We start from the raw sequence: 13,336 nt of genomic DNA, 5'->3' as shown, positions 1-13,336 counted from the left end.
ATATGCGACAAAAATGTAAGTATGATAAGTATTGTACAGTTGCTTCAGCAAATTAAGCACTTAATTCCTGTTTCTAGTGATTTGCATAGTGAATAGCTGAGGCATTCCATTGCAGAATAATCTTGTTTAATTACACTTTAAGGTACACTTTATAGAAGACAGAAAAGTGCATAATGTTCAGTTTATTTTGTATGTTTAAAATTGGCTCTGTCTTGGCTTTGAGAGCTGGTGTAGCTTCACTGCAGAAAGGATTCAGGGAGTGATCATACCTGCAGGCTACATTCAGATCACATGGTAAGGATTGTTTCAAATGGCAACAATAAGCACACGACCATGTTTTAATACAGAAATGCACATATTCAAGATACCAACCTAGTTGCCTCCCTAGTTCGTCTATAAAAGTGTTCATGACTACATTATAAATGTCAGGCACAGAAAACATGGACTGTGGAATCAACAACTGGTTGCAAAGGAAAAAAATATGACTTGGCTGTGATGTGTTTCAGTCAGGTATCTTTTAAATCATGTTCAATGTTATTACAATATTGCCGTTTCCCAGAAACATCAAACCACATTTTCTTTTAAAAATAAACATTTTGCTTAAGCTTAATTAGTGTGAAAGGTCTGTATCTCACAATGCTGATGTGATGAAAGTCAATTTCCAATAATATGCAGCTCGTTCTGCAGAGCAAGGCAAGAGACTGCAGATTTGTCTTAAAGAAAGAAAAGAAATGCTTATTTCTTCAGTACGCAGGGATGAATAAAAGGTCCAAACTGAACTGAGGGACTAAAAATGTAATTTTGTGCTATGTAAAATCATGCATATCTCCCATAAATTATTTTTAAATAATAAAATTATAATTGTAGTATTTAAAGAACATATACATGACGTGTCTTCCTGCTCCAGCGACCTACTGAGTCTGATTGTGCTTCCCACAGTAGAGGCATCATATACAGAACAAAAACTCATCCTCACACCCTTCCCTATTGGTCGGCTGACTGCCTACGAATAAAATATATATTACAGAAACTTCTATACAGATTTGATTTACAACCAGTTATTTCATGTCAATACTACATCTATTGATTAGCGAGTTGAATCGGATAAATCGCACACTGTCCATCTCTGATAATTCAATGTCAATGTCTGTGGTTGATTGCTGAGCTACTGCCATCAAAGCCATTATTCTGTTCATGTTTGATTCGATTAAGCTTTTCAATGAGGAAAAGTGAAACAGCTTATGGTGGGTGAAACATTATTCACATTGTCTTTGTTGTTGTTCTTCAGGAACTAATCCAAGCGTCTGGCTTGATCGAGGTACAGACAGCAGGTTTATGAATATTTCATGTCTGATGTGCTGAAACACTGCAAAGTAGAAGCTGACGATGAAGCTCTTTCGATAACATCCCAGACAAGCTTAATAGGCATCCTTGTACGGTCCTGGACTACGTTACGGCTGATGGTCAGGAATTGGTTGAGGTTGCAACGGTATGAGATTTTCACGGTATGATAACCATGAAACCATCTCTGAAAATATAACGGTTTCATGGTATTATAATCTGTTTCCTTATTTATTCATTTGAAAATATCGCAGCTACACAACAGTTTTTCTTAAAGAAAAAAAAAATCTCCCAATTAATGCCTCATTTGGAACATTACTACAATATTAAAAGGGGAAAATAAACAACCGAGACCATACTGAATTCATTAGGCTAACTTCAAATTTGCCACAAACAAAACATTTTCTTACAAACATTTAAATTGCACATAAGGTAGTTTTCATACAAACTTGTCTTTATGACAATTATTCACACACACACACACACACACACACACACACACACATAAATTAACAGGTTAATTAAATGCTCCTCGGAGATCTTTCGAGCTCCCTATCTAGCTAACGTTATCCATATTGGATATTACTTTCCTGAGGTAAATGTAATGTTTCCTGACATGTTCAAAAGCTGTTTTATTGACGTTTTTCCGTGGTTAAAACCCTGATTACGCGATTAAATGACAGCAGATACATTTCAGTAAATTATTTTGGATCTTTCTAATACCTTCTGTTCTGATGTTAACATTCGCGCTGTGGCTGATGATCGGTTCACGTTCACTGCGCGCTCATACCACATTAAAGAGGGCCGCTACGGTTTTATTGTTTGAATTTCGCAATAAAATTGACCGCATTTTAAACCTGAGACTTTGTTTCATATCAGAAGTAACAAAGTATACTTATTGGATGGGAGGCGCGCTACACATTTCGTGAAGCTTTATTCAGCCTCACAATTTTCTCCTCAGCATAGCCGTGTCGCGTGCGCAAATGAGATTCTCAGTGCGGTTACATTTCTGAATACCGTCCATTAGTTAATAAAAGCGGTATGGTAAATGTCAAATTTAATACAACTATATATCGTGAAACTAGTATACCGCTGCAACCCTAGAATCAACAAAGATGTCAACACATGTTTTGGCAAAGTAACGATGGCCATGAAGGAGTGCATTCAGAGCGTTTTGCAACTGAATGCAATGTATAGTCGAAGTAGATTGCAATCTTGACTTTGTGAAAAGCTCTCATGTCCTTTTACAATGGCATCCACAAATCTGGATTTTTGTCTCAATATACTACATACATGTAAATGTTCAATATTTTGTCCAATTGTTGTACAATATTTACATTCTACTTGAAACTGTAGTAAGGTGGTGGAGCTCTTAGTTCCTCGTGTACTCTTCACATGTGCTCCATTTGCATGAACTTCAAATCTGTCCAGTAAGGGTCAAGCTTATGTCCATGTCCTTTTAACCCCCATATCCTGGATGTGTTCAAATCCAAATGGAACTTTAGGACAACTGGACAAATGCTGTAGCTCAGACCGTCCAATAGTGATGGCGCAGCAAGTCTGTGCAACGCAAGCAGGAGCGTCAACACTTTTCTTACTTATTTGCATAGCCACACCAGTAGAGAAGTCTTTAAGAAAAGTTTGCTCTCTTTGCTCAGACACCGTTAGAGCTTGGTTCTTGGGTGAGTTCCGTAGGATTGCTTTCTTCAGGCGATTCTGGTTCCTCTCCCGTCACCGCCATACGGATCACTTTGAGCCAGCGCTGTTTCAGATCCTCGCTTTCTGCGACAAAGCTGTGGACGGATTTAGACTGAGATAGTCTGAAGCTTGTGGGAGGGTCGGTGGGTCTCGGGCTGTCCTCCACCTGGTAGCCGAGCAGAGGAATTGTGGACTGGGCCTTGACATCCTGTGAGGACAGTGCATCTTTGTTTAGTAAAGGGAAGTGATGTACAGGAACAGAAATAGCACGGTTCACGAAGATACAAGCGCACTGACCTGAGGTGCTCCGTACAAGTAGAGAACTAAAGCTTCTTTCTGAGGAATGACACACCAGACTTTCTGCCAGGGCTTGTTCTTCTCACAGTACTGTAGGAAGCCACACATGATACTGCTTCCTGAGAACTGAGCAGCTTCAATCTGTGAGGGACCAGAAGAGAAGTTTAGCACTGTATGCGTTTCATCACTCCAGTATGAGATCAATGAATTTAACAAAGCCTGCATGGTTTTATACACAATTATGTATTACATTTTTTTTTATAATAATATTTTTTTTAATATATATATATATATATATATATATATATATATATATATATATATATATATATATATATATATATATATATATATTTGTCATAATGTAACTTTTTTTTGTCAGTTTCTGTAATTCATTTACAATTTCAATATTCAGATACAAATTAAAGGGAGTCGTATTCACTTCAACATCAAAATCAAAAAAGTAATGTATATAATTAATATATACATATATATTCAGCGCCCATGTGACCCTACAAAGGATGAAGTATGAACATTGTTTATGACAAATAACAATGACAAATAAAAAATAAAAACAAACTAAACATCAAAATATCTGGAGAACTCCGGTGAATTTTTAAGTTAATCTTGATCGTTTTACCTTTGTGAGTACTGTCTATAGAAAAAAAATACGAACCGGATTGGTGCTTGCAACGCGGAGCTGTTACAGTTAATGCCCAGAGCTCCCATTCAGCTAAAACGGCAGTTATGGGGGCATAAACCTAAAGAGTGTCTTTGTGCCTCTTAACAGACACAAAATGCAATTAAAATGTCTGTCCAACATGAACAGGGCCCTTACATGACAACAAGATGCGTTTAGCAACTTAGCCATTGTTTAAACTCACCTAAATAGTGTTTTAGACGGTTAGCTGTAGTCTCGCGCTGAAGTCCCGTGGGAACTCAGTTGTAGCCGGAACACGACGCTCCTCCCACCTGCACTATGTGCGTGATTTTTCCCCCCCAAACCACTTCAGCGGAAATCCCGCCCTGTAGCTGATTTCATTGGTTTAGGTTACAGTGACGGGTAGGTTTAGGGATCAGTGTTTGGTGTAGGCAATCTGTAATTTACATGACCAATGAAAACCTTAGAATCAGCTGCAGGGCGGGATTTCCGCTGAAGTGGTTTGGGAAAAAAAAAAAATCACGCGCACGTACTATTTACCTTTTTCCGGCTACAACTGAGTTCCCACGGGACTTCAGCGCGAGACTACAGCTAGCTGTCTAAAACACTATTTAGGTGAGTTTAAACAATGGCTAAGTTGCTAAACGCATCTCGTTGTCATGTAAGGGCCCTGTTCATGTTGGACAGACATTTTAATTGCATTTTGTGTCTGTTAAGAGGCACAAAGACAGGTTTTATGTATTTAGGTTTATGCCCCCATAACTGCCGTTTTAGCTGAATGGGAGCTCTGGGCATTAACTGTAGCAGCTCCGCGTTGCAAGCACCAATCCGGTTCGTTTTTTTTTTCTATAGACAGTACTCACAAAGGTAAAACGATCAAGATTAACTTAAAAATTCACCGGAGTTCTCCTTTAAAGGTGGGAAATGGGTTTAATTGTCATGACAATACAGCTTCATTTACTTAACGAAGTAAATGCAAAATACAATTTATTACTTTTTATTGTGATCTTGAGGTGAAATAATCATGTTCCTGACAGGATTTGAGAAATTCACAGAAAGCAAGCAAAACAAAAAGAAAGCCAAAGAAAAGTGTAAGTTTCAGTTTTACAGCATTTAAGATAAAGAGTCAGTTTGCTCCCATGATGCACAAAGTGATAATTTAGAAAAGGGAACAAGCAAAACCACTACTTCACAAATGTGTTTGAAAATGATTAGCTAAATCAGCTTTGCTCCCTCTTTTCTAAAGCGTCACCAAACCAAAACGTTAAAACATCACTATACCAGTGGCAACACTTTATAATAAGTCCAATAATAATATTAACATTATTGCATTACATGATGCTAAACAGATCATTAGTTCATGTAAATTAGTTAGAAATGAAACTTGGACTTGTAAATTCATGAGTATATAATGAAGATATACATCAGCTGCTGATCTGTTAAGCATTACTGAATGTTAATGATGGATTACTGCTGCAGGTTATTATAAAGTGTTACCAACCGATCTTACCGCTGACGAATCCACCACAACAGTTCGTGCACGTCGTTTTTTCTTCCGTAACTGTATATATAAAGGTTATATGAAATCTTTTTTCCTGACAGTACAGTGTGTGGTAATTGATACATTATAGACCCACACTGACCCCAGGACTCACCTCTAGAATTCCCTTCTTCTTGCCCTCCCTCTCCTCACTCTCTATATGGCCTGTCAGGATGCAGTAACAGTCTTTGCACACCTTGTTCATCTTTTTCCCATCATATTCCAGAGGGGCTTTGTAGTCTGAGCACTTCGAGCAGACCACCTGAATCAAATCGGTATTTCAGCACATGTAATACACTTCAAAACTGTAAAAACACTAAATGTTTTTAGTTTGCTGCCGCTTACGTATCCACAGGCCCGACAGTGATGTCTCCTGCGTGTGAGAGCATAAAAGGCCTCTTTGCACTTCATGCACATGGTCACCTCATTGTCTCGGATCCAACGAGGGGCTCTTTTACCCAGCTCCGATATCTTAAGTTCCTACGTAGAAAAATAGACATAAAATGTATAAACAATTTAAGCGCATGGTCTAAAGCGCACGGCACAAGTTCACTTAGGTCGTGTCTGAATCCACTTTTGCTAGTTTCACGATGGGAAAAATGGTCGGCGCTCCCGGCGCATGGTCTAAAAGGGTTGTCCCTATTCTCTTATTGAGCAATGGGTGTGTTTTGGGCGTAACGTGCAATAAACCAATCAGAGTCTCATCTCCCATTCCCTTTAAAAGCCATGGCGGATTCATGGTTTAAATGGTGGAATTTGCAAACAGAAAGACTGAACGCTTCTCCAGATAGGAAACGGATCTGCTCGTGCGCGAGGACAAGCCGGATTCCACTATATCTTTATGTACACTATAATAATCTTTTACATTGTAATCCTTTTATGTTTAATATCTGGCATGTTTGTGTGCTGCTGCCCGTCCCTGTGTCAAGTCAAGTCAAGTCAAGTATATTTGTATAGCTCTTTTCACAATACAGATTGTATCAAAGCAGCTTCACAGTATTAAATTAAAATAATACAACAAAGTTTGTTTCAAGAGGAATTTATTGATTGATAAAATTAAATTAAATATCCCCAAAATATCCCCAACTGATCAAGCCAAAGGCAACGGTGGCAAGGAACCGAAAAACTCCATCAAGTGACCTAATGGTGTCCAGAGAATGTCTAATAGGAAGAGAATTGGCACTCTCTGCTTACTTCCGGTTTCTGGACTGGCTGCAGTAACACGTCTCTGTCCATGCGGGGGCGCTCGCAGGCGAGTGCAGAATGAATGGAGGTCTATGGCGAAAAACCCTCAAAATCCACTTTTCTCAGGATATAATTTTTTGTCTAGTAATTTGAATGTTGTATTCGAAAGGAGATGCAAAGAAATTACACATTGCTGGGTGTTAGATTTTTTAGAGTCACTTATTTGGTTTAAAAAGTCTTTTAAAATGTCAATGACGTCAGAATGCTGACGTCATTAGCAGAATGCTAGCGTGTTATGGGCAACAACAACTCAACCTGTAAGAAATCGAAAAGAAATAAGTACTCGTTCATTCAACTTTCGACCTATAACCCATGTTGAACTTGCAAAACCTACAATAAAATCTGAGATTTCTCAACGGCAATCGGGTGAAAGAGACACATTTAGCCGTCTAGCCCCATTGACTCCCATTCAGTCTGCACTCGCCCGCGATCGCCCCCAGTGGAATTCTAATGGAACTGCAACCAAGATCGATACAATGGGGCTAATAGGAAGTGCCAAGGCTCTCCGTAGACGGGCTCTGTGGTGTCCTAAAACTCCATCAGGTGACCTAATGGAGAAAAAAAAAACCTTGGGAGAACCCAGGCTCAGTCGGGGGCCAGTTCTCCTCTGGCATTTATGAGCTAGAGGCCGGATTGTAGTTTGAACTGTAGGATTATATGAATGCCTGGCTGAAGAGATGCGACTTTAATCTAGTTTTAAACTGGGAGAGCGAGTCTGAGCAACGAACAGTATCAGGAAGACTATTCCAGAGTTTTGGAGCCAAATGTGAAAATGCTCTCCCTCCTTTGGTGGTTCTGGATATCCTAGGTATGACCAAAAGCCTTGAATTTAGTGATCTTAAAGAGCGCGATGGATTATAGGGCGATAGAAGATCCGTTAAATAGACTGGAGCTAAGCTGTTTAGGGCTTTATAAGTCAGTAGCAATACCTTGTAATTAATACGGAGCTTTATAGGTAACCAATGCAGTGATGATAAAATCGGTGTTATATGATCATATTTTCTTGATCTCGTAAGAACTAGCGGCGGCATTTTGGACTAACTGTAGCTTGTTTATTGAGGATGCAGGACAACCAGCTAATAAAGCATTACAGTAATCCAGTCTCGAGGTCATGAATGCATGAACTAACTTTTCTGCATCAGAAAACTTTTCTACACACCTGTGTGTGTATTAAGCAGAGTGTAAGTGCGTTGTGGACCTGCCTATAGGTGCATATTACTAATGCGCCCTTTAAATAAAAAAATAAATACTGCGCTATTGACTTTAGACCAGGTTTTTGTTGGTCAATGGAGCAGTCTATTTCAGTTGCCTCAAAATAGCAACGCGGCAACAATGCGCCAGAACACACCTCGTTTTCAGACCAGCACACCCATGGGCGCACAGATGGGTGCAAATGCATTTGCCATTTAAACATCGTGGCGCAGGACGTGAAAATTATAACTGCGTCGGGCTGAAACTAGCAAAAAAAAAAAACTATGTATGATAAGGCCCTTATGTTCATACTTGAGTAAAAAACAACACAGAAAATGACCCTTTGCCCTGAACAATAAGATTGAAACATCTAACCTATAATAAAATAAGCATTATCATTCATATAGTACTCATAAATTTAAATGATTAATTTTAATTAAAACAGATTGATTTTAAAGTTGACATCAAATAAAAATTCGGCCTATATATTTTATAAATGGATGTTTTAGATCTTATTGTGATCAATGCTTCTGGTGAAAATAACTTTTTTTTCAGGTGATGTTTGCAGGACTCCAATCATTTAGTGTTTCATTAAGACTTTAATTATTGATTTAATTACTAATTAAAATAATTAAACTATTTAAAATAAATTATTATTTTAATTACAAATATTCAGTTATTTAAATTATTGTTCAAATGTGTAATTTAATCATTATTTTAAATAATATCAATAAAAAAAAAAAAAGTCAATACATGGCAAAACCCTTTCCGTTATGTAAATGTATAAATATTCCCTTACAATAACAGAGAGCATTCGGAATCTTGTGTTATGTAGTCCAGGAGAATTTTACACTTCTGAGAATAAATACTGACCGATGTTTCCTCCACATCTTTGCATGCTGACTTAAAGGTCTCATTTTTCTGGAGGGAGATGTGTATCGTTTCCTGGAATGCCTAAATCACAGAGGAAGTCAATTTTGAAAATGGACTTCTAATTACAATTTAATATTCATCAAGTATAAAAAAGTGAATATTAAATTCTTACCTTAATCCAGCTTTTTTTATCCTGTTCAGAGCTGTAATGAGGCAACAACACCATTAAAAACTAAATCATATTCTGTATGCATTATAAATGCAAGCACAGATGGTACGGTCTGTACCTGGCCTGCAGCTCCAGTGTACGTTCCTTTCCGGAAACCTGAAAGGTGTGAGGATAATCCTCATTGAACGTCTCCATCACCTTCATACCTTCAATGCCAATACGTGTGCGCACTGTAAACTTCTGTCCCACCAAGCTGAACTTGGGAACGCAGTACAGAAGCATGTTGTTGAACTGTAGGAAAGAGTCAGTAGATATTTAAGAAAATTAATTGCTAAATGCTACGGTAATTAAAACTGTTTTATTTAAAGCTAAATATTCATAGTAACTGATCAATGACTAATAATTAGTTGTCCTCACCAGGAAGAGATATCTGTCCATGGCTGAAGTATTTCTGGCCGCCAGTTTCAGAATATGACCCTCCTTTATTAACTCATTCGAGGGGTTCACGATGTCCTCTTCTTCTCCCAACATCTCATAAATTTCTAACAATTTCTTAAGGTTTTCCTGAGAGATAAAGAGAAAGACCAAAAACAGAAACATTAATGAAAAAAAAAATGAAAAAAAATCTTAAGTGATTGATCCTTTTCAATTTCAAGAGATAAGCAAATTTTAATTTTTACATGAGCATTGGCTTCACTAATTTTAAAAATACAGCTTTTTAGCCTGATTTGAAGTTTCAAAACATTTATGAGAATTTAATTAAAAATATATATATATTTGGAATGTTATAGAAAATAACTGTATAGACTAGAAAAATTCTATATAAAACAATAGTGGATTTAACATCAAAATTGAACGTCTAATGTTAAAATGTATGTTTTAAATGTAACCCTTTCCCTTTAAATACGTTGGTCGGTTTAAGAATAATTTATGCAATTTTATATTATTTATTGAAAATAATTAAAAGAGCAGTTTTATGTCTATATGTCTGTCAACTGGTCAAGATTGATATGGGATTTAAATAAGTAATTAGTCACAAGTAAAGAAATACTTATTACTTTTTAAAAAGAGAATAATTAGTGTAGTAATCTAATTACACTGTTGAAAATGTAATCAGTATCTAGTAATTAATTACTTTTTTAGTGTTTTTGTGTGTGTTTGGGAACACAATCGTCTAAGACAGGTCTGAGGTAATTATACTGAACCACTTTGACAACAGACTTTGGCTAAGGCATTTCAGAATTTCATTTTCATCATAGTTTATGCGCAAGTTTTCTTATTGGATAAAAAAAATTTATCCGCCTCAATTGAGCGCATACGGTTTTTATGCAAATTTTTGGAATCAACGCGCATCTTGCCGTTTCCATCCAAGGTTTTTTTTTTTTTTGCAATATCCCAAACTGCACATAAAAATGGGTGTATGTAAGAATAGCTAATGAGACATAATCTAGAGATTGTTGTACAGCAGAGGAAAAACACTCACTGATTTCTTAATGGCAGTGTTGGAATGCGTGGCAGCCATGGAAATAATCTCTAAAGACTCTGCAAAGACAAAGATTTCATATTTAAGAAAGGTCACGTTTAACGACTGTCTTAGGAACCTGTTCCCTCCTGAACTCACTTTCAGCATCCCGCCGGTCTATGTGATCCTGTGGAAGTTTCTTCAGATAGTCTTTGAGCAGCATCTCGTATCGTGGCACTCTCTGAACAGGCTCCAACATGTGATTCTGCAGCGTCAGACTGCCACACACTTCTTGAGACTAAACACACAAATATGCACACATTAATCTATAAACAATAAAGAAGGCAAAAAGGTACAGATATATCGAGACAGAGTAAAGACAACGGCCAGGGCTGCGTTCCTCAAAAGTATCGTAAGCCTAAGTAGATCGTACAGAACCAATGGCACCAATGGTCTCTATGATCAAATTAGCTCACGATGCTTTTGAGAAACACAGCCCAAGCCAATTAAACCAGCCACAATTTAGGGGCATTCACACTAGGTAGTTATAGACTAAATGTTTTCCTAGGGCCATTTTCCTGGTTTCATTCACACCGCCCATCAGTCCATCTATCGCTGTTTTTAATGTTCGTGGAGTCAGTTCATGGAGTAAGTAAACGTAGACTGGAACTTTTTTTAAAAGCCGTTTTAACACACAGTGTTTCGTATGACATGCGTTCGGCTAATCAACCTACACTTATGTCACTGGTAGTTCCTATTGTGCTGGGTTAGAACCCTACTCTGAAGTAGGAGCTAATTCCTATAACTAAAATCGTTCCCAGTTCCTGTGGTGTGAAAAAGCGGGTACTTCCACCAATAGTTATAGGAACTATGAAAACATTCCTCTGCTGTAAATTTTTCCTTTTGTCTATTTTTAAATGATTGGAGGTAGTTCTCTTTTATATCAGGTATAACATCTACCAACATCCTGACCTTATCAATAAATATAAAATTTTCTGCGTGTTTTCAAATAATAGATTTTTTTTTTACTATATATTTTGTACAATAAATTAACTTAATTTCAACATTTAATTACACTGAATAACACTGAATTTCTCATTTAATATTAAATTGTATTATATGATTTAATTCTATTGGCATTCCAGTAGTCATCCGGCTCTCTGGTTATAAAAAACATGCTTAATACATGCAGTAGTGATCACCTGGATTTCCAGAATGATAGCTTTAAATGGAGGTGATCGCTCTGTCCATTGCTTCACCAGATCCATGGCATGGTCAAAGTTCCTCACATACTCCGCGTACATCTTCAGGAAGGGAGTGAGCTTCTGTAGGATGTCCCCAATGCGAGGTGTTGAAGTCCTGGTAGAAAAGTCTCAGAGCATTAAGACCATATTTCTTCCAATTAAACCAAAACCAATGTCCACAAAGTGAGAGTGTGAATGTCTTACCATTCTCCCATGCGTTTTTCCAGGTCAGGCAGAAGGAACTGGCTGTGGAAGGTATTAATGGAAGAGATGTTGGAAAAGATTTTCGTCACCACCTCCACGGGGAATGTGTCTTTTCTTGCCTCTTCCATCAGCTTGGCATAAAACACCTGCACAGCAGGGCCAGAGTTAGATGATGTATGATCTGTGTGCTTACTACTAGCTTTAAAATGTTCAGATTGCCATATTGAAAAACAATGCTCCTGGTTTCCCTCTTACAAGAGTTCAGTCTACCAAAAAAATATATACATTGCATGCCCTCATGAAAGAAACTAAATGAGCACTTACCTTATCTAATAAGTCAAGTCGTGTAACATAGGCCTTCTCTGTCTGCAGAAGTTCATTTGCTATCTTGTAGAGCTTCTGCTCATTGGTTTCCTAAACAAAAGAGGTTCGATATATTAACTATATTGTATCAGATGCAAATGAAAATCAGTTATCAGTTATTTGATGCGATTCATGCAAATGTTGGTGTTAAATGTTGGTAGTCAAATTTAACACACACACAAAAAAAAAAGCAATTATATTGGGCATAAAATATAATTATAACTATCAAGATGTTTGAATAGTGAAATTCTTTCATGACATTTAAGCAAATTTTCCCCAATTCACATTATTGTAATGTGTCCAGATACTTTACTTTTGAGTTTGTTATACTTATTATTATTCTAAATGGCGATTCACACTAGATTCTCATAACTGTAATACTGTATTTTTTTTAAGAAAAAAGAAAAAAATTGACATAATTAATAGCAGTACAACAAATACTAGTATTATTTATATACAAATGAAAATAATGTCATAATTTAAAAAAATATATTAGTCTTTTAGCAGAATATAAATGATCTTTTCTTTAATTAGATTTGGGGTTGAACATGACCTTTATTCACCATCAAAAGTAATTTTTTTCTTTTTTCACATTTTACACTTTTACAACTCTTCTTGAAGCACTATCAATTATTCAGATTGTCTAAAGTTCTGAGCTTTGAGCTCATTTGAACTTAAATTATACAAGAGATTTTTTGTTGGATTTTGCTGAGGGGGAACTAACACTGCAGAAATCCTTTGTTGTGACACCCAGCTCAACACAGCAGCTCACATGGCTGAAGGGAAACAGAACTCTGAACATAAAGGTCAAGGGCAAAGCCAATTCAGAAGTTGACTCCCACTCCACCTACATTCCTCACCTCACCATAACATTTCTTCCCCTCTTTCTCGCTATCACACCCATACACGAATGAACATCCACTGGCATACACACGCTGCACACACTGAGGTCTGTTAAAGGAACTTCCTGATGAACACTGACCACAAACAGTTCTAGTATCTGACTGTCAGCACTCTGAAGACACATAGCCTATCTTTTCTTATCAGA

General features: G+C 37.1%; 1 protein-coding gene across 4 annotated transcripts in view; it reads right to left on the bottom strand.

Moving 5' to 3' along the window:
- Nucleotides 1-109: 109 nt before the first annotated feature.
- fgd4a (FYVE, RhoGEF and PH domain containing 4a) overlaps nt 110-13,336 on the bottom strand; it is a 54,848-nt gene continuing 41,621 nt past the window's right edge. For all 4 annotated transcript variants that reach the window (XM_082182070.1, XM_082182069.1, XM_082182071.1 and 1 more), the window contains 13 exons: nt 12,250-12,339; nt 11,926-12,071; nt 11,680-11,836; nt 10,637-10,775; nt 10,499-10,557; nt 9,433-9,579; nt 9,134-9,306; nt 9,019-9,049; nt 8,847-8,927; nt 5,883-6,017; nt 5,653-5,799; nt 3,337-3,477; nt 110-3,247 (listed from right to left, as the gene is read on the bottom strand). In XM_082182070.1, coding sequence (XP_082038196.1) covers nt 2,996-3,247; nt 3,337-3,477; nt 5,653-5,799; nt 5,883-6,017; nt 8,847-8,927; nt 9,019-9,049; nt 9,134-9,306; nt 9,433-9,579; nt 10,499-10,557; nt 10,637-10,775; nt 11,680-11,836; nt 11,926-12,071; nt 12,250-12,339 — 1,698 coding nt within the window. In that variant the 3' untranslated portion in view covers nt 110-2,995. The remainder of the gene's footprint in view (nt 3,248-3,336; nt 3,478-5,652; nt 5,800-5,882; nt 6,018-8,846; nt 8,928-9,018; nt 9,050-9,133; nt 9,307-9,432; nt 9,580-10,498; nt 10,558-10,636; nt 10,776-11,679; nt 11,837-11,925; nt 12,072-12,249; nt 12,340-13,336) is intronic.

This window comes from Leuciscus leuciscus (assembly GCF_965113295.1).
Source record: "Leuciscus leuciscus genome assembly, chromosome: 10".
NCBI classification, from domain to species: Eukaryota; Metazoa; Chordata; class Actinopteri; order Cypriniformes; family Leuciscidae; genus Leuciscus; species Leuciscus leuciscus.
Note: the sequence above shows the minus strand (reverse complement) of the source record. Positions and strands in the feature narration are given on the sequence as shown.